Genomic DNA, 20,879 nt, shown 5'->3' with positions numbered 1-20,879 from the left:
GGAGCAGATTCCCTCTTGTCCCCACCTCTTCCCCCTCCATATAACTAGATCCCAGGTATGCTAGCATCAGGGTTCCTTCATTCTACGGGGGCAGTTGCCTTCATTCCTGTTACACCGCCTGAGTGACTGGTGCAGGAACTGATCCAGTGCTGGCATGTTTGAGACAGATGTTAAAACTGGTGGTTGGCTAGCCGTAGCCTTTGGGGTTGCTTGGGGTTTGTGTTGTAGTCATGCGTGCTTCTTTGTCAGATGAAAGATCCAAACAATTTCACTTCTGGTATTTCCAGCTGGGTTTGGGTTTATCTGAAAGGAACCAGGCATCCCTGCATGGGTTGTAGCTACCACAAGGCATGAACTGAGAGCTTACTATCTCCATTCCCTTCCCCCCTCCCTATTTTCTCTTTTTCCTCCTCTAGGTCCAGGCCTGGCTTTCATTGCCTATCCAAAAGCTGTGACCATGATGCCAGTGCCTACAGTTTGGGCTATCCTTTTCTTTGTTATGCTTCTGTTGATTGGACTGGATAGCCAGGTTAGTAACTATGGGACTGTTTTACATAGAAATCATAGGACTGGTAGGAACCTCCAGTCCCAATAAGACATATGTCTTTTTTATTGCCATGATGCCAGGAATGGCAACCCAATAATAAATGGGTGAATTATTAGTTAATAATACTAATTATTATTATTAATTAATAATGCTTAAATGAAGTTGTCAATGCTACAAAACCCATTCATCTGAATGAAGAAATTGCTTTAGTCCGTACATAGGCAGGGTCAGCATGACTTTGTACATTGAGGTTGTGCTGTCAGAACCCAGAGGAGTCCAAGGGGTGGAGCAGTGGTCACCAACCGGTCGATCATGGGGAGTCTCCCGGTCCATCACAATTGGCAGGCTCTTTGCTTGTCTTGGCCCCAGGCTGCTAGCCCATTCCTGGGAGTGGCCAGAGAAGCCTCACATCCCCATGTGTATGAAGGGGAAGGGGAACACAAGTCTTAATGCGCTGCTCCTGCCTGCTAGCACTGTCTCATCGCAGTTCCCATTGGCCAGGGCCGTGGAAATGTGGGCTTGTCTCCACTAGACCAAGGATCGACGCTGTAGTGATCAAGCCACTGGTTGTCGATTTATCACCTCTGTTTAGACATGATAAATCGATCTCCAAGTGCTCGCCCGTTGGTGCTGGTACTCCGCTAGGAGAAGAAGACTAGCCAGCATCGATAGGAGAGCAGCTCCCACTGACCCTGCTGCACGCAAAATACTGTGCTAAGTATGGTGATTTCAGCTATGCTATTTGTGTAGCTGAAGTCACATAGATTTGCTCGACAGCAGGGGTTGGTGTAGACAAGGCCTGAGGGAGTGAATTGCAGAATGCACCACAATGTGGCATTGTAACTGGACACTGGTGGTATGACCTACCAGGTATCTAGCTTGTCCTAGTGTAGTTTTGTTCAGAGAGGAGGTTTTTCACATAAATATCACTAAAGACTTGATTAATCATTTCTAGAAAGTCACAAAGAAACACAGGCAACCAAGGTTTACACAGTAACTATAAATTGAGGTTTCCCAAGGTTTCAGAACTATTTATACTACAATGGTAAAGTAACACTACAGTTCTAAAAATTCACTAGACAAAGGTAACATGTTTATTGAACTCAAATCTTCTCTTATATGAGGAGAGTTTCATAAGTGGATTTTCCCAGCGGTTACTTGCTTAATCTCTTAAATTTGTAAAGTTCTGTGGCATTTGTTCTAAATCGCTCTTTATTGCTTAATCATTCAACTCTGCTAAGTGACTTTCAGTCACTTTCACACTGAATGTTACAATGCCCAGTGCTGTGGCTCTGCAACAAAGTGCTTATAAAAATTTTAAGCTGGCTAGTAATTTTAAATAGCTCCTCACTGTGTGGCATAATTCAAACTAATTGGAGCGCTTAATTGCCTCTCCTGCGCCCCCATTTTGGAGTGTAGTCAAGCAGGGTTTGAAATGCCAGAGCATCTTAAGATCAAATCCAACCAATGGGAAATGTTACATTTTAAAAGAAAAGCTGTTTTACATAAGGCATTAAAATAGGAATTCACCCAAGCATTCAGTATCAACCGCTGAAAGCTACGTGGTCTAGTAATAGCTACTATCTCTTATCAGGGAAGGTTACAGAGTAAAATGTGTCTAAAGGAAGTGTCTGGATATAGTAAGTATATTAATCAAAAGGAGATGATGATTTATATATGCTAGAATATTGCTAATTTATGAACTAGCTGTGATATATCACTGACTATGGAATGAACCATTTATCTTTTAGGGTGATGGATAACTTAATGAGGCTAAACCATGTTTAGTTACAACAATCAGTTCAATGAAGTCACTATTGTTAGATCTGATCTAAAGCTCGTGGAAGTCAGTGGAAGTGACTTCAGTGGGCTTTGGATTGTGCCAGAGAAGAGAGCAGGTTTTGCTTTGCATGAACAAAGATTTCTTTGTTTTTATTAGATCAGTTTGTGCACCATTAAATGGCCCTTTTTCCTATACATGAAGTTATTCTGGTTTAGACTTATTTAGTCTGGTTCAATTTAATTTGGCCAACTCTAATTATATTTGTCTTACATTCATTTTTCAATAGCAAACAATTTTTTATGTACAAATATTTTTTAAAAAAATTTCCAAGATACCAAAACAGTCAATGTAAGATTTTGGTTGATCTGCTTGGGATTTCATCTTACATTCCAAGTGAGAAAGTTTTACCTAATCCTTGTAAAGTAATTGTATCATTTCAGTTATTAGAGAAGTAGCTAAGGGTCTCAGTCACAAATCAGATGGCCCTATTAGGCTTGGTGCTGTACAAATGTAATGCTGACAGGCAGAATCAAGCCTGGGACCTCTAGCATTCCGTACATGAGCCTCTACCATATGAGCTAAAAGCTAGCTGGCTTTTAGTGAAGGCTGTGGAGCAGATTCATTATTCTCTCTGTAAGTGGTCTCAGTGCCACTAGATGGGACAGTACATTACATCCCGTAGATGGGACAGTACATTACATCCCATAGGTGTATAGGTTACACAAACATATGTGAATTGTAGGTCTGGAAGGAACTTCAAGAAGTCTTCTTTTACTCCAGCACCTATCACTCAAAGCAGGCCTAAGTATACAGTACATCCCCCTGCCAATCTAAGATACATCACCTCAGCTACATAAACAGCAGAGCTGAAGGCTACGTACTTAGGCCTGTTTACTGCTGTGTCTTCCATGCAGTAATATCAGCTGCTGCCTACTCTTCTTGTTGTGTTGGAGTTCCCAAGTTAACGGAGTGTGCTAAGAGGTCGATTTATTGTATCTAAGCAGATGCGATAAATCAACCCCAGTGGATTGATCACTGCAACATTGATCCACTGTGCAGCGGAGACAAGCCCTAAGTATTCTCTTTATATAGCAGCCAAAGTCAGCCCCGATGCCATCAGAACAGCTGACTGATGGCCAGCCCTGCGGCTGCCGAACAGCTGATCAGGAGTCAGCCCTGGAGCTGTCGAACAGCTCACCAGTGGCCACTGCTGGAACAGCAGTCCCCAACTTGCCAAAGCAGCGGCCAGGGTTAGGTCAGCCCTCTGGATCTGGAACAGCAGCGGTCAGCTCCTAGCATAGGAGCAATGGCAGAGCTGAAGCAGTTGCAACCCTAGCAGTGCTCTGTTTGTCCACTTCACCCTCAGAGTATTTTTAGCAGGGCAGATCACGGGCTTCTTTTGTTTGTTGACCCTGGTCTGTCCCTGATTTTATTAAAAAACCCATGACAGAATTTTAACCTTTCTCATGTGCTTTTATTGAATAATTTGTCTACTTCCAGTATGAAAAGTATCTGCATGAATTTTTGCAGGAATGATGCAGGGCAGTATTTCATTGTATGATTTTTTACCAGTATAGCTGAGAATCGAATTTGGCCCTAATTATATACTTTAACTATGCAATGTATATACATTTCACTAACATGTCAAGTAAAGACAGAGATTGAGAGATGCTGCTGTAGTTCAGAATGCTTAATTTTTCTCTACCTTTTTTCTAACATGCACTTTTTGTTCATCTGAAACATCTACTACATAAAAATAGTGTGAATATTTCCCTCTTATCACGTTCATTTCCTTTAACCTTGTAGCTTTTGTTTATAAAGAAAAACCAACATTAGTCTCTTATAAGTATGCTAGGAAACTGACATCAATTCTGAAAGCTTGTTCCAAACTTAAAAAACAACAATCCCAAACCCACCACATGCCATGCACATTAACCTTGAACTATAAGGAAAAGGATTGTTATGTGATTATTCAAAGTATTGTATAGTTTCATGGAGTGCAAATACAGGGATTCTAGGGCAGTGTTTAATTAAGACAGAGACAAATGAAATGTATACTATGTATATTTCAGTTTGTTTTTTTTCCTCCTTTAGTTTGTTGAAGTTGAAGGACAGATCACGTCATTAGTTGATCTGTACCCATCCTTCCTAAGGAAGGGTTACCGACGGGAAATCTTCATTGCTATAGTGTGTTTCATTAGCTATCTTCTGGGACTAACTATGGTGACCGAAGTAAGTAACATTGGTGATGGAAAGCTTTATTTAACTCATTAATTTATTTATTTAAAATCAGTATGTATAAACTGTGATATTTTGTGAATCAGATGAAACAAAGCAAGCCACTTGGAAGAATATCACTGCTTAGTCACTAAATAGCCCTTTTAATCCCTAGGTCTCAAAGGGTGTGTCTACACAGCAGCACTAGCTCGAAATAAGCTACACAATTTGAGCTACACAAAATGCTAGCTTATTTTGAATTTATTTCGAGATAGTCTATTTTGAAATTTGATGCTGTTTACACAATTTGGCGCAATTCCAACAAGTCCCTTAATCTTCATGGAATGAGATTTACTGGGATGTTGGACTAGCAAGACCATTATTTCGATTGCATTTTGAAATAACGGGTATGCTATTAAGATGTGGAAAATGCTACTTCGGGACACCGGACGTATATCTAGAATAGATCTATGCAAAGTGCTTTGAAAAGGAGATAGATATCTTTATGCCCATTCCACAGATTGAGAAACAGAGGGAAAAAATCCCAAAGCATATGGAAGTTCCAGAATCATCTACTCAGCACATGACATAACTATTATGAACATAAAAAATAAAAAGATGGAAAATCAGAACTGTCATGTTCTGTATAGTCTATTTTATACTGCTTCCTAATCAGAAAGTTGTAAAAGAACAGCTAAGGACTTGGGAATGTCAAAACAAAAGCTTAAAAATGAATCATGCCATTCATAATACATCAAAAATGACAGAAAGAGATTTAAACCACAGATTACTTTCAAGAGCTGTGAATCTTTTTTCTTCTGAAATTTGTTTATTATGCTGCATACTTCTCTTCAATGGTGTAGTAATTTGTCTGCACAATTATATTTTCCCTACCTAAATTCCCTCTACAATTAATTGAATATGGTATAGTTCTTCACTTCTTCATCTAACCTGTTGACTAGTGCTGTTCTCCCAAGTTGAACTGCATCTGACTTTCACCACAGGGTAACTGCACATCAGTAATGGGATTTGAATATATAAATCCTATATCTGCAAAGCACGTGAACATTACAGTGTGTGTCCAAGTGAAAATTTGAGTCAAGTTTTCAGTACTCTGAAATCTTTTAAAATTAAATATTCTTTATTAGTGTAAGATATAACTATTTTTACTGGGGGGGGAGGGCAGATTCTAATACCATTTCTCAACTTCCTCCACAAGGAGTCACAATCATTTCATTTGCGGTCTAAGGTACCATACAACATGAATAAATATGTTAGAAATTGGGAGCAGTCATTAAAAAGGTGGCAGAAATCTTTAATGATTACTGTAAAGCAGGTATTAAATGCAAATCTAGCATGGTGAGTTGGGATAAACAGTTTCCATTGAATACATTCAGTGAACCAGATTATGATTTTGAATCAGATGAAGTTACTTGGGATGTAGATTGGTATAAACAAGCCTGCAATCGATTTCAGAAAGTGCACTATTTTGACATTTCTCTGGGCCCAGGTCTACACTAGGACTTTATTTTGAAATAACCCACCAAGTTTGAATTTATAAGTGATGTGCCCCCACTGTCAAGCCCCTTATTTCAAAGTAATTGGCCGCAGAATTCAAAATCTGTACTCCTGCTTTTCATTAGGAGAAAAGCTAATTATGAAATCGTTATTTTGAAATAATGGAAGTTTGGACGCTCTAGTGCCGCTATTTCAAAATAATTACTCATCAGAGTAATTTGAGCAAATCCCCTCCCCCTCCCCCGTGCTTCCTGGGGTTCTAAATCCAAGGTAGCCTGTCCACATATTTGGCGCCTGCCTCAGACTAATTTAGAGGTTACCCCATAGTGTGGACATGCTAGTTTGAATGTGTTAAATCGGGAGTTTTTAAGCCAAATTTAATCACTTCAAAATACTTTCCTAGTGTAGACATGTCCTTAGAAGGAACACAAGACCTCTTTTGAAGATCAGACTTGAAAAAAAAACCTCTGTAGGTTTGAAGTAACTGATGTTTTGAATACCCTGACAATTTGTCCAGTAATGTTTATGTGAAATTAACATAAGGTGTGAAGAAAATCACATCCATATTGAAATATAATTCAGCATATTTAAAGCAATATGTGGCAATGAGACTGGACACAGTTATGTAATTTTTAAAAGTAATAGAGCGGGCATGCTGAGAAAATATCATTCCATTAGACTCTTTAATGGAATACCTCCTAGTGTGCTGACTTCAGTCTCATTAGAGGAGTTTATGTTGAAGGTTAATTAGTTCTTTCCAACGTATGTTTCTATAAATGCCAATACAAAAATATCGTTAAGAAGGAAAGACTTAGGTGTCTCAGTAGATTATATTAAGTGGCTTAATTTTGATCAATAATCTTCTGCTTTAAAATGCTTTCAGTGATAAACAAGCATCTTTTCTAGGGAGCTTAATGCAAAGAACTTACATTCAATATTCGATTGATATTTGTACTTGCTCAAAAGCAATAAGATATTCTGGTAGAATTTTACTTTTTTTTGTTTTTATAAACAGAATAAAATTTGGTACAACATGGTTTTCTGTTCATACAGATAACTTATTTTGAATTGAGTCTCAAGCATTCATAGTTTTAGTGACTGATCTAATCTCTTTTGCATCTCTTTTTTTACAGGGTGGCATGTATGTGTTTCAACTCTTTGACTACTATGCAGCTAGTGGTGTATGCCTTTTGTGGGTTGCATTCTTTGAATGTGTTGCTGTAGCCTGGGTTTATGGTAAGTAAGGAATTTTAGCTTTAATATGAATCTTATCATGAGTCAATAATGATTTTTATCTATTTGCTGGTCAAAGCTTGCGAGACTCCATTTTGCTGACAGAACCATCTATTTCTGAACATTCTGTGGATGCACTAATATTATGCCATTAATGTCATTTTGCACTTCATTCTGAGGGCCACATTTTATGCTGGGCTTAAGCCAGCCTCCAATTTTTTCACACAGAAATGAATGGTTTTTGCATGCCTCTTGGTAGTTAGATGCACTTGCATGTGTACATTTAAGCATCCAGCACTGAAATTTCAGCTGATAGTAAAAAGCTCTGAAAGACCTACTGTCTCAATGATCTGTCTTCCAAAACTGTGATCTCTACATGGGTCAAGCCAGCCAAATGGAAAACTGATAAAAGAAAGCCTACACAAAATATATTGTGTTTGGTTATTGTTAGATTATGCTAATTTCCTAAGTCTGACAATAACCTATGTTGCTGTTTTGACTAGTTAGGACTGGTCATTTCCATAGTTCTTCATGAACTATTAATATTATACTATTAATTATAAATATTATTATTATTCCTTCATTATTGAATACAGTCAAATGTAGTTTGAAATGGGCCATAATGAGTCCTATTTTAGGCAAAACTGCTGCCAACTTCAGTGGTAGTTCCGGTATTAGCATCTGGCTGTATTAACACAATATTTTAACACAACAGTGTCATAAGAGAGCCTTTCCTCAACCTTGAAGTACAACCATGCAAGGTGTTTTTGAAAATCTTCCCCAGCTTTATAGTCCTGTGCATCACCCTTCTTGAACAATGTTGTACACAGCCCTTTAATGTATCATTTCCTCTAGTGTGGAAATTAGTATCCAAGAAAATAAGAACAGTGTATCTGATGTGCTTAGCTACAGGCCCTCCTTTCTAGAAACAAAACAACTTACATAAACTCAAAAAAGTCACTGTTTTCCTCCCTTCTCCTTCTGAGCCCCAAATTAGTGCAATACCACTTGGTTAGGGATGTCCTACTCTCTATGGCTTTCTGATAATGTTCTTTTCTTCATGAAATAACCAACTGACTGTGTATTTCAGGCGCTGATAATATTTACGATGCCATTGAAGATATGATTGGATACAGACCTGGTCCCTGGATGAAATGGAGCTGGCTTGTAATCACACCACTTCTGTGTGTGGTAAGTACTGAAACACACTAGCTCTTCCCTTGTACATGTTTCTACTTCCAACCTTTGTCCTGATTTTTTTCTTGTGAGGGAGACCTTCCCAAAGGGCCATTGTGTTCAGGTACCAAACTGAAAAGGGTACACACATGTTGTAATTGCTCCATCTTCTCATCCAGTATTATACATATGACACAGAAAGCTACATTGCAAAGTCAAGCATTCAGAAGTTAGGAAATCCCAGAATGAAGTTTGCCTGGGCAAAACTGCCCTGTCCATTTGGTCCTCCTCCATAGCTCCTTGTCCAGTCTCAGTGTTCTCACTAAGCCAACTAGCTTCCAGTGCTACTCCACCCTGTTTTCCTTCTTGATTTTCAGTACCAGCCTTCCCACCCAACCGTGCCCAGCCTCCCCTGTCCTATGCTCCTGGCTCAGTCAATCCTATTCTCCCCACAGCTCCACAGTCTCAGTCTCCTAGTTACAGTCTCTCTCCCCACTTCCAGTCTCACTAGTGTTTCTATCTCAATCTGCTCCCCACCCAGCTCTGTTTCCTTGGTATAAGGAATAGACAGCTTCATCATTCACATTGCCTGAGACCCAATGGAAGGGAGGGTGGTGGTGACTGAGAAATAGGCTCCCTATTCTAATTTCCAGTGCCTGACCCTGTGCTCAGTTTCTCAGTGTGGATGGGACATGCACACACTGGTCAGCAGTAAGACTGGGGGAGGCTTAAGCAAGCTTCATTGAAGATGGAATTGTTGGAGATTTTAGCTGTTGAGCTCTAGCAAACCTCTACTGCACATGAATGAGCTATGATTTTTCAAAGACTTGTAGCTTGTAGCTTGACCAGATTCATCTCCAGTCATCTCTCACCGCAGCAATTTGGTGCCAGTGAAAGCACCTGTCCAAGGCCACTGCAGCTGCAAAGGGCACAGCTGGGGGAGGGGATGCACATCCCTCAGGTGGAGGACAGACAGACACACAAACAAACTGTTTGTAAGTCCATTGGGTCAGCAAGAGGCAGGGATGGAGAAAAGGACAGCTATCTAATATATATTTCAGACAGACAGGCATACATTTCTAAAATATATAGTAGGAAGACTAAAGAGACTGAACAGCCAGTCTCAGCCAAATGTATTGTCTAACGTCAAAACAGTAGAACACAGAAATAAAAGAGTTAATACTCTATTGAGCCTTCTGGAAGCTTGTTTCTTGCAGCTTGCAATACAAAAAAAGGGTGAGGAGATCAAAGGACCTCTCCCCTAATTACTTGTAGTTGTATCATAGCTTTTTACAAGCTACAATAGGTCACTCAAAACAAAAATTTACCAATCATCTTCACTCCTTGTTTTTTGGGGTACCATTGTGTACTACTGTTTTAAATACTACATTCCAAACTAGTTGGCCATGAAAGTATCTCCCAAGCTTGTACCAAGGTAGAACTTTCATGTTTCTTGACTTTGATAGGTTTTGTAATTTGACTTTGACTTCAGCTTTGCTGGATATTGTGGAAGCTATAGCTTGCCATGAGTGAACAGCACAGTGGGAAACACATAATATAATTTGGTTAAAATAACTGCATATGCCCGATATAATATATGTCAGGTGTCATGCATACCACATATATTGGCTAACAGTATGCTAATTGCTCAAGGTGAACACCGATGAAGAGAGCTCAGGAGAGAGGAGCTACTGTTAAGACTAGTGTAGTAATATTCTGACCAGGATGTTGGAACAGCTAAACAAAAAGCTTGTTCCCTGAGAAACCCATCATTGGGTTTACTGAATGAGGGCATAGGTCACTGGAGGTTAGCCAGTGCTGTATAGATGCCTCGGCAATGTAATCTCACTGCGTGTATAGTGATCTACCTCAAGATTAATTGTGTGTTTCATTTAAAGAGCATCCAAGAACCTGGGACATCATACAAACTGTAGCCCAAAACCTACCTGGTTTGGTTGCAGAAATAAGTAGTTGCCCTCATTTTACAAGGGCCAATAGCGCTATATCCTTCCCTTGCAAAGTAAGCAGTGCTGAAATAAAGCAACTTTATGTTGGAGGACAAGTTGGTCCATGTTAGGAAATGAGCTAAAGAACTGCACAGAGAACTCTGTTTGCAATGCCTTGCAAGTGTTATTGTTTCTACAAAATTCAGGAACTGTGTTACATGTTTGAGTGCTATCTACCAGGGCCACACCTATTAACTAGCAATTTACATATATACACATATAAGAGCTCTCTTTTAACAATTTAACTGTAGAATGTCTTCCCTATGGTTTAAAATGCTTAGCAAAGTTGGCCTGTGTGGTATTGTACTGCCTTCCTTTTCTAGGTCCCAATGTAAACTGCAGTGGATCCATGATGCTACTGCCTATTTTATAACCCTTCCTCTTGTTTTGTTTTCTCTTCCTCACAGGGGTGCTTTATCTTTTCTCTGGTCAAGTATACACCGCTCACCTATAACAAAGTCTACACATATCCTGATTGGGCAATTGGTCTGGGATGGGTTCTCGCTCTTTCTTCCATGGTCTGCATCCCAATGGTGATGGTCATCCGCATTGTACAGTCAGATGGCTCACTTATTGAGGTAAGAATGACCACGCGAATGGTGGGTGCATGGTTACTTTTGTGAGTGTGTGGGTTTATAACAGAGAGAGAGAAAAGTTCAACATTTAAGGATAAATGGTGGCTTGCATGGGCGGCACCTTGGAGAAATACAATATGCCACACTTGTGTCTTTAATACAGGAGGGAGAACACTGGCCTCAGACTACTGGCCTCCTCCTTCTCCATCTTGATAAAGATGGAGCATGGCATGCTGTGACAAAGGCATTGTGAAATTGCCTTCTGTACAAAGAAGAGGCCAACTACAACCTGATCCACTTTGTGCAAAATAATCTCAACCCTTGGGAAGCTGCCATTGTAGATCCTGGTTGGGCAAAGTTGAACACCTCCGTTTTAACAAATATAAATGAGCCCTTTTCAGATCACCAGTTGTTTCAGCAATTATCAATCCTATCTAACTAGATTAAAACCTAAACCTGCTGGCCTCCAAAAACCATCAGCTGACTTTACTTGCCTTCCATATCTGTGTTGTTTTTGTAAGCAAGGAAAGTGCCACAGAAATGAACAAAATGTTCCCTCTGAGCAGAGTTGCTTTCTTAATCTATTTTGACACAGAAACTGAAATATACCTACATGCCCTAGATCTCAGTTCACAAGTCAGAGGAGGATCAACACACAGACCAATAGGTAAAATAGGAGAGAAAAGATTAGAAATAGAAAAGTTAAGAGATGGCCAGCCCTAAATGCTGCACCCAAGAACCCATGGAATTTTGAAGATATTTATTACCACATGTAAATGAGCTCATCTCTACTCCAGAACACAACTACCAAACTTCAGGAAAACTCTTTTCCGTACCTTTTGGCTTCTTTCTCTCCCTTTCTCTAAAATGAACCAAATGAAACACTGGAGCCAAATGCTCCCAAACTTTGGGGAAACTTGGATTCAGTTCTAAACTTTACAGCTTCGTCCTACCTCTAGCACAGGAGTGGGCAGTAACTTTTGATGGGGGACTATGCCAAGAATTTGGTAAGTGGTCAAGAGCCACATTCTTCTATGATATTAATGGAGGAGATGCAGGCTTTTGGTTGGAATTTGGGTGAAGAAGGGAGCTTGAGGTAGGGGATTGAGGTGCAGGCGGGGGACTGGGTCTGGGAGAGGGTTGTGACCTGGAGGTAGGGAATTGGGGAGCAGGGCATGGGAAGAGGTATGGGTACAGAAGGGGAGGGCAGAAGGGTTGGGTTACTTGGGGTAGGGATGCAGAAGGGGGTGAAGAGGATTTGGGTGATGTGGCAAAGGAGGCAGGAGAGATAGCAGCAAGTTAGAGGAAGGGAGGTGCTGAGGTGCCAGAGGCAAGCTCTGGCCAAGAGGTGCTTACTTAGGTGGTTCCCAGCCGTCAGTCCAGCAGGTCCCTCTGGCAGACTTCTGGACTGCCCCACAACCACATGCCGCTCAGAACAACTGGCTGCAGGAGGCCTGTAACTCTCTGAGCACCACTGTAAGCATGGGCAAGGTTTAATGCAATATCTGCCCTGCAAGCAAGCAAGCAATTCCCATTGTCCAGATTCCCCCTTTGTAGCGCTGCTCAGAGGCACAAGGCTCCCTGCAGCCAGCTGCTCTGAGAGGCATGTGGGGAGGGGCAGGCAGGGAGGCCATATTTTGCCCAGCCGTGCTCTGGCAGATACGCTCTTAATGTACCTCAAAAGACAAACGTCAAACACATTTTTCTATTTGCCCTTCACAGTGTTTCTTAAATTCACTTCAGACTGCTTTTTTCAAGACAGAAAGAAAGTAGCTTTTCCAAGAACTCAGTAATACACTTGAATTTTTGTTTTCTCTGTTTTAAAGGTCTTTTTAGCACTGGCTAGGACATTTTGTTGGGCTCTTATTTTCCTGCCTGCATGCTCACCATCTATTCAGAAAGAGGTCTAGAAGTGGCGAAAGCTGCCTTCTAAGATCGTCTTAGGGAAGGGAGGAAGTAACTACTTGTCAAATGCCATCTAGTTCCCGTCTTTGTGAACTGAGAATTAGAAGAAAGCTTGCAGCCTGCCAATTGAACTACCCTGTTTAAAGGCAGGATTGTCTACAATACAATGAGGAGAGAACACATAAATGGAAGGCGATACTACAAAACTGAAATTTAGCTTGTGTTTAGTCAGTCTGACTTCCCAGCCAACAAGGCCCTGGCGTTGCTTCTTAAATAAACTATTAGCCTTCTGGGTCATGTAGGCCTCTCAGCTGCATGGTAATAGTACAGTTTCTATTCTTCTTCTAGTATCCCTGAATATTTGATGGTCAAGTTTAGCCTCAAATATCTCTCTCTAACGATGGTAATTCCACAACCTCTCGAATTACTAGGACTGATCTCTGATCTCCAGCTCTTAAAGATATTGGGTTTTAGTGTGTAATTGAAGCCAAGGGTTCAAAAATAGACTGGACTTTTTACAAGGATAATAAGAGGATCCATAGTTACATTAGACAGAATAAAAATAGCTTTAGGGCAATATATATTCTTATACCTCCGATAATGCAACAACTGCAACCTGAAGGGGATATGGAAGAAAGACCCTTGTTGGGTAAGTTTGCTAGCGTTGGGTTAGCCATTCTTGGAATCAGAATACTGGATTAAGTGGACTATTGAGCTGAGCTAGTATGCTATTTCCTAGCTGGCTAGTCTATAGTGAGCCCATACTATTGGTAGCATGGTTGGAACCGCTCAGGGCAGTAAGCACAGTACTTGCAGATAAGCAGCTGCAAGACTGATCCCTTCATAAGACATTCAAGATCATTTGGAGAGAACGGTATTTTAATAACACACTTTTCTAGACTTTCAGGATCTATGTGGTCATTTGTCTAACTCTTGGCTGTTGCGCTCTCTCCTTTCAGAGGATAAAAGCAGTGGCTGCCCCTAGAGAGGTGAATCGGTGGGCCAAAGAAACAGAAAGCACCTCCTCGTTCTGCCCCAACGGAACTCCCAACGGTGGATTGATTAAGCCAACTCATGTCATTGTGGAGACTATGATGTGAGCTCTCTCTGTGAGAGGATAATCCTGCTTTAATTGCCGTTTACTAACCATAGATTCTCATAGGACTGGGTTTACAGAGTTTTCTATTTGCACTAGGATTTATTTTTATTTCTCACAGAGAAAGTTATTTTGTGGTGTTTCTTTTTGTTTTTGTTTTTTACATATTTTGTAAGGTAATCACAGCAGAAGCCTCTTGCAGGAGGCGGCAGATATTTCATATTTAGACTAGACCTATTATAGGAATATACTACCACTGGGATTAAAAAGATGTATAATAGCTCTCAGAATATTATATATCTTATCACTTGAATTGATTTTCTTGCCAGCAATATAGTCAAATCTCAGAAAGCAATGTTTTAGGTGCTGGTGTGCTTGGGAACAGGGTAAACCCTAGAACTCATGAGTGAGCTCTATGAAGAGAAATTGCAACAAGATGGATGTAGCTTCAAGGAATTAGTTTGCAAAGGTGTAGTGCTTTCTTCCTCTGGTTCAGCCAGTGTGACTGACAGATTTCTGTGTCATCCTGTTACCTTTGCTTCCTGAGCACAGAGTAATAAACTCTGACACAGCAGAAGACAAAATACCTATTGGCTGCAGAAGACATTTGCCCGAGGAAGGTGTATTGTGTTCAAGTTAGTTTTCCTGCATGCCATAGGTTAGTGGAGGTGTTACTGGTTTAAACTTGCACTTTGTAAGAATAGAACAGTATGAGCAGCATGTGTGAGTGCTAAGACTTTCATTATGGAAAGGCAGCATTTATGTTTAATGGAATATATTAAACTCTTGAGCTTTGGTATAAAAATAAAAATATCATGAGGCCATTGATAGCCCCTAGCTTAATAGCCAACAGCCAATATTCATAACAATAGGAAAAAAGTAGCCCATGTATATACCAGGCATTTCCAGCAAGCACACATTTAATAACAGTAATTAGAGGAAGCGGATAATGATGCTTACTGCAGCCATATGCGCTTTTCAACCAAATACCTCAAACTGGTATCCCTATTAATTTATTTATTTTTACTATTCTGGTTGCCACTGGGGAAGCAGACACAGGGAAGGGAAGCAACTTGTCCTAGGTTACAGCAACTCAGTGGCAGAGCTAGGACTAGAACTCTGATTTCCTGACTGTCTTGCCCTAGGACCATGCTACCGCCATTTTGATTTTTTGGTTAATCCATTTATGGGGGACAAAAGGGAGAATTCAACCTACTGTAAACTAGGGTCTTATGTAAATGAAGAGAAGAAAGTACATAGCTTATTTGGTTTAAAAACAGTACATGGCATTCCAATTTAGAGAAAGAAAGAAAGCAAGCACTCAATGCAGTACAAAGCTCCAAAACCATTTTTAAAGCTGCATGGCTGTAGAGAAACTGACTGTTGGTCACAAAGGCTGGGTCAAGAATTCTAGTAGAGTTTTGCTCCCTGAAAAATTTACAAAATCTGGATAGATTTTTCCCTTCCCAATAAACCTCAACATAAATTGAGAAGAGGCTCCCTCAAGAAATCCAGCCTGTTCCACTTGGCTATTGTACTTGGAAATAATCATAGCACTACAGTTAGGCTAGTCAAAGGGATCGGGGGAGATTCAGCAGCAGATCCTGTACCTGCTTATACTATTGCCAGTTCAGTTTCTCAATGGTAGATTTTGGAGTTTAAATGGGAATATAGCCAGTTCTTAACATTCCTATGTGGGACATTTAGAAAAAAAAAAGGTGTCCCGTGTATTAACTGTATTCAGTGTTGTTACAGCAATGTCGGTCCCAGAATATTAGACACACAAGCTGGGTGAGGTAATATCTTTTATGGGACCAACTTCTGTTGGTGAGGGAGACAAGAGATACAGAGAGTTCTTCTTCAGGGCATGCACTCATTGATCATTGCAGCACCAACACGTGTGAATTATGTTGCATTGATAATAATGTAAAATGGAAGTGACAATTTATAAGTAAGAAAGGGACCAAAAGACTGTCTTGTGTAGTTGGAGAGTCATTATAGCTTTTTTTTTGTGTAGTTGGAGAGTCATTATAGCTATAGTTTTTAAGTCAGCAGGGCTGAATTCCAGCAACAAAAACAGCCAACATCATATTGCTTTTGTTTCCTTTTCCAATTCCTATACTGTGAAAGTTGTAGATGAAACACTTTTATAATTTGTGATGGCAAATACCACCTTTCACATGCTGATAGTAATAGCCACCTAAAGCTATTTTAGGTGTCTTGACCATCTTTACAGAAGAATTTTCTAAGTCAACATGATTGCAATTGGATTTTGGGAATTTTACTTGAGGAAAAAAAATTAAAATCAACACCTCTTTTTTTGTTTGTTTTACCTTTAACTATCCAAAGTGAGCAACTAAAATAAAGCTAAAACTCTGTAATACATGTTGTTATATATTCCAACTTTTGTGGAAACAGAGTAGGCCTGATCCGGCTTTGGACCAGGCTCTTTATCTTTCCCCAATCACTTTATACTTGAGTGATATATATGGCATGAGTTAAGTCAGAATAGCAACCCAATAATTCAATGCCTTGCATCCGTTAGTGTAAATTACATGGTATTTTGTTATATGCTCACATTAGAGCATCAGAAGGTGCATAGCTAAAAGAAACACTACTTAGAAAAATAGTTTGAAGGTTCAGCTTGCAAAAGTAGGTGGTGTGCATGAGATGAATATTCAATCATGCTTCACGCATGATGGAGGGTGGTTTTTGCATTAGGAACCAGAGGGTTAATACTATACCTTTAAAACTACAAATAAACAAGAATGAGAGTCCAGCTCCATTTTGAATCAAACTGTGCCATTCAAATCAGTCGCTTCCATATTCCAAGTGAAAGTGTCACATACATATGCAATGACCTCACTGAAGTTGTGTTGGTGTAAATTTCTCCAGCTCAGACTGTGCTATTCATCCTGACTGCAAGAAAGAGCCAGATGCTATTCACCAACCCACAATTTTGCACTCCAGTGAGCATATTCACATTTTAGAAAGTTTCCTAATGCTCTATCAGCTTGCTAAATTTTACCTGCTGGTAAACTTACATTTCACCATTATATGCTGCCAAATTAAAACAAAAACAAAACAAACTGTAAACGATTATTTCAATTTATATTTTGTACATATTTATGATTGCAAATGATAACTAATTTTCTAGTTTACTTTGTAACGTGACTTATTTTACCTGTCCTATATCACTGAGGCACTAGATATCGTAACTAATCATAGGTGAACTGATTTCATTTAAGGGGAAAAATATCCCAGACATTGGTCCAAAAACTTGTAAACCAAATATTTACATTTAAAAAACAAGTCTCACTTTTTACATTTCATTCACCTTTATAATTTTTGGTTTCTTTTTGGTTTGGAAATGGAAAGTATTTCCAGTGTTGCTAAAATCAAGAAGTACTGAAAATTTCATGGTTCAAATAAGAATCAGATAAGCAAAACAGTTCAGATAAGCATCAGTTAATCAAAACTTAGGATTCTTATCTAAACCAAACCTTCCAAACTCTTGTAGTTCACCTTTTACTAGTCATGGTCTCATCAAGGTCATGTAGTAGAATGACAACCAGTAGTCTGTATCGGTACATTATTTCATGATCAGAATTTGTTTTGGTTCTTATTAATTTTCCTTTTTCACCTATTGATGACTCCGGTCCAAACAAATCTATGAGTTTACAGGTGTTCTCATTGAAATATGAGATCCAACATGGATCTATTTTTATACATTATACAAAAATAAAAAAGCACAGTAGTTCTATGTACCAGTATCCAAGTTGCAGTGGAAAGTCAGCTTTTGAATGTGGGTTCAGGTAGTAGTGGGGGGAAGATCAGAAACACTGAGCTATACCAGTGCCGACTAAGTGCAATCTTCTAACTGTTTTAGGAATAAAACTTTAGAACATTTTATATAATCTCTATAATCACATGATCCGTGACTGATCAGAATCTAGTTTATTTTTAATGGAGTGTGCACTCTACCAGCTCACCTGCAGAGGGATATGGTGAGTCAGTCTCAGTCCCAAATATCTCTAGATCTGAAGTAAGTGAAAATGTCCAGCTGATAAGCCTCCATCAAGAGAATGTTGTTGATCAGAATTGACAATTTGGTAGTGTCCATCTTTGCCATAATTGGATTCAAACCTGTACCCATTGATAACAATAGCTTAAATGCCATTTGTTCTCATTGGAAGAAGGACTGAACACTGTGTTATGTAATTGATTATGAATCTGTGGGTTCTGGTCACTGTGGGATCAAGTGGGGAGACCGTGTAAATAAAGGGTTAAATAAGACATGTATTGAGTGGACAGCATAGGCTACTAAAGCATTTCAGGCCCAGTGGCAGGAAAGATGGCCTTTTCCTCACATCCAGGCATTTGACACATATCCTGTAGAAAACAACTATTTCCAATTAGCATATTAAATGAGACCCCCCACCACAGCTAAAAATAGTCAGGATGGCAGGGCGGGGAAGGGTGTCATGCTTCTATTTCCAGTCTTCAAGTTCTTCATGTCCTTCTTTGGAGATGATCTGATCAGGTATTGCTGGCCAAGAAAACTTTATAAAGAAAAAACTCTTTTTGTGTGCACTGTAACACCAAAGCCAGCCAACATCATTTGGTGAGTCATAGGAGTGCACTGAAGTCAAGTGGGACAGGTTAGCCAGTATTCATAGGTGAGAAACTGAAACCTCAAGAAGCCAAGATCACCTCTTAAATAGTGATAGGGTGAAATCAAAGCTCAGAACCAATGCCCCTGAACTTTGGGGAGCCCAAGGTTTAGATTTATGGCTGCCTCTGCCATAAGCTGAACTGAAATCCTAGATCCAAAATACTTGTACATTGTACAAGCGTTCAGATATGGATCTGAACATCACAACTTGGGCCCATTTCTTCCCGAGTTAGATGCCAAAGCTTTGCTTTTAAAATTAAAGTTTATTATTAACCCTCACTACTGAAGCATTCAGGAACTATTAGGACACAACCTTTAATCTGTGATATTTATTCATTTTAAATCTAGGATGAACACTTAATTGTACTAATTTGTTTACAGAGGAATTAATGTTAAATAGGACATGTGGGGTTTACAGCTTTGTGATGTATCCCTCTTTAGTTTATTCTGAGCTACTGTAAGAAGGATGTCAAAGCAACAAATCAAATCCCTAGTTACAAAGCAAATATGATGCAAGCATCTGGTGACACTGTACATAAGAGAGGAAGCCAAGTACACAAAATAAGACCTTGATCCTGCATGCCATTGTCAGGTTAAAAATCTCATTGATTTCAGTGGACATTTTAATTTCAGGAGAATTTTTGCCCAAGCCAGTACTCAGTCAGAATTGAGCTGGTCAATTTGGCCCCTCTGCAGCAAACTGAAAATTTACAGCTAAAATGTTTTATTTAAAAATTTATAGTTTTTCCAAAAGCAAACAATGCCAACATATTTTCAGTTTTTCCCCATACTTTTTTTTTTTAAAGTTGAAATTTTGAAAAAAAAAAAAATCTTCAAACGTTCCATTAAAAAAAAAATAGGTAGCATTTTTCAACCAATTCTAATGAGACTAAAGCAAGATCTGAAAAAGCTTAACCAAAATACAACTTTAGTGTTGTTTTTAAACCTGGGGGGAAAAAAAAGCAAGGATCAAAGTCTGCAAGAGCAGGATGAAAAATGTGTGCAGGAGTGGGGGACTCATAAAATTTCTCTTAAATTAGCCTACCATTTTTCCCATTAAAATCAGAATGTTAGGTCCAATGAGAGGATACGCAACAACTAGGAATAGAAACTGTATTTCTTTATCCTGTAACTTCTTGTCTGTAAATTTTCTGCAGTTGAGGTGTGAAAATGTTTTTACAGTGGAAAAAGTGGCAGAACAACAGGATTGAGATTTTGTTGGAAGGTGGAAAATTGAGGGTCATCATTTGCTCCTATTCAAGACCTCAAGGATGTTCTCTTAGCATTGGTTTAATCCAAGTACTGCTCTGAAATGCTCATTGTTTTGATAGGATTTTTTTTCAGTGTGATGTTGTGATTGTTACCTGATATGACTTCACATTATAAGAGGTGGTCCATCTTGTTTGATGTAGTTAGCTAAAAACAGTGGTGGTGGTGATTTTTTTAAAAATTTAAATTCCTAATAACTGTAATTACGGTATGTGATAAGTCGCACACGGAAAAGTGAGGATGTTTCAGCGTCCTCTTGAATAAGTCACCTGAACTTTTTTAAAACTTCAACAATAATTGTTAAAACTTTTTTCCGGTTTTATTCTGAGCAGGACTGTTTGTATTTTAACAAGATATTGGAGTGTAAATCAATCTTAAAACTAGTCTTTGTGTACTCAGTAAATGTTTGTATTTTCCAGTATGTTTTGGTTTTTAGATAAAAATGGATATTGATATTTTTAGGTCATCTTTGCTTTTTTAGATGGCGTTTGTAATCACCTTATAACAAAATAAATCTTTCCTTTATAAATCAAATGCATCGCTCTGTTATTTTTAAGTTTCAACTGATCCTCAGGAGACACAACATGTTATGCTCTGCTTGTTGCAAAATATGCACAACTCACTGCTAAACATTTAATTTCAAAAAGCAGTGGCTGGTTATTCATACTCACCCACATTTTGAGGGGATTTCCCCCAACCTGGTTCATTTCAGCTTTGCTATAGTTTTCCTCAGCTTCCCTGCTTTGGCCTCCCTTGCCCCAGTACTTCACTTAAGTTCAGCATTGGCCAGCTTCTCTGTAGATGTTGAAGATAACAGGAGAGAGAACTGAGCTGTGGGAGACGCTACAGGTAAGGGTTTGGACCAAGTTTCCTCTCGAA

The 20,879-nt window shown here is 39.3% G+C and overlaps 1 protein-coding gene across 4 annotated transcripts in view; it reads left to right on the top strand.

The window, feature by feature from the left end:
* SLC6A6 (solute carrier family 6 member 6) overlaps positions 1–20,534 on the top strand; it is an 89,957-nt gene extending 69,423 nt beyond the window's left edge. For all 4 annotated transcript variants that reach the window (XM_006132857.2, XM_006132856.4, XM_006132855.4 and 1 more), the window contains 6 exons: positions 417–529; positions 4,425–4,562; positions 7,199–7,301; positions 8,389–8,489; positions 10,888–11,058; positions 13,920–20,534. In XM_006132857.2, coding sequence (XP_006132919.1) covers positions 417–529; positions 4,425–4,562; positions 7,199–7,301; positions 8,389–8,489; positions 10,888–11,058; positions 13,920–14,060 — 767 coding nt within the window. In that variant the 3' untranslated portion in view covers positions 14,061–20,534. The remainder of the gene's footprint in view (positions 1–416; positions 530–4,424; positions 4,563–7,198; positions 7,302–8,388; positions 8,490–10,887; positions 11,059–13,919) is intronic.
* Positions 20,535–20,879: the final 345 nt, after the last annotated feature.

Source organism: Pelodiscus sinensis, chromosome 11 (assembly GCF_049634645.1).
Source record: "Pelodiscus sinensis isolate JC-2024 chromosome 11, ASM4963464v1, whole genome shotgun sequence".
In the NCBI taxonomy this organism is placed as follows: Eukaryota; Metazoa; Chordata; order Testudines; family Trionychidae; genus Pelodiscus; species Pelodiscus sinensis.
This window is presented reverse-complemented; position numbering and strand designations above follow the sequence as displayed.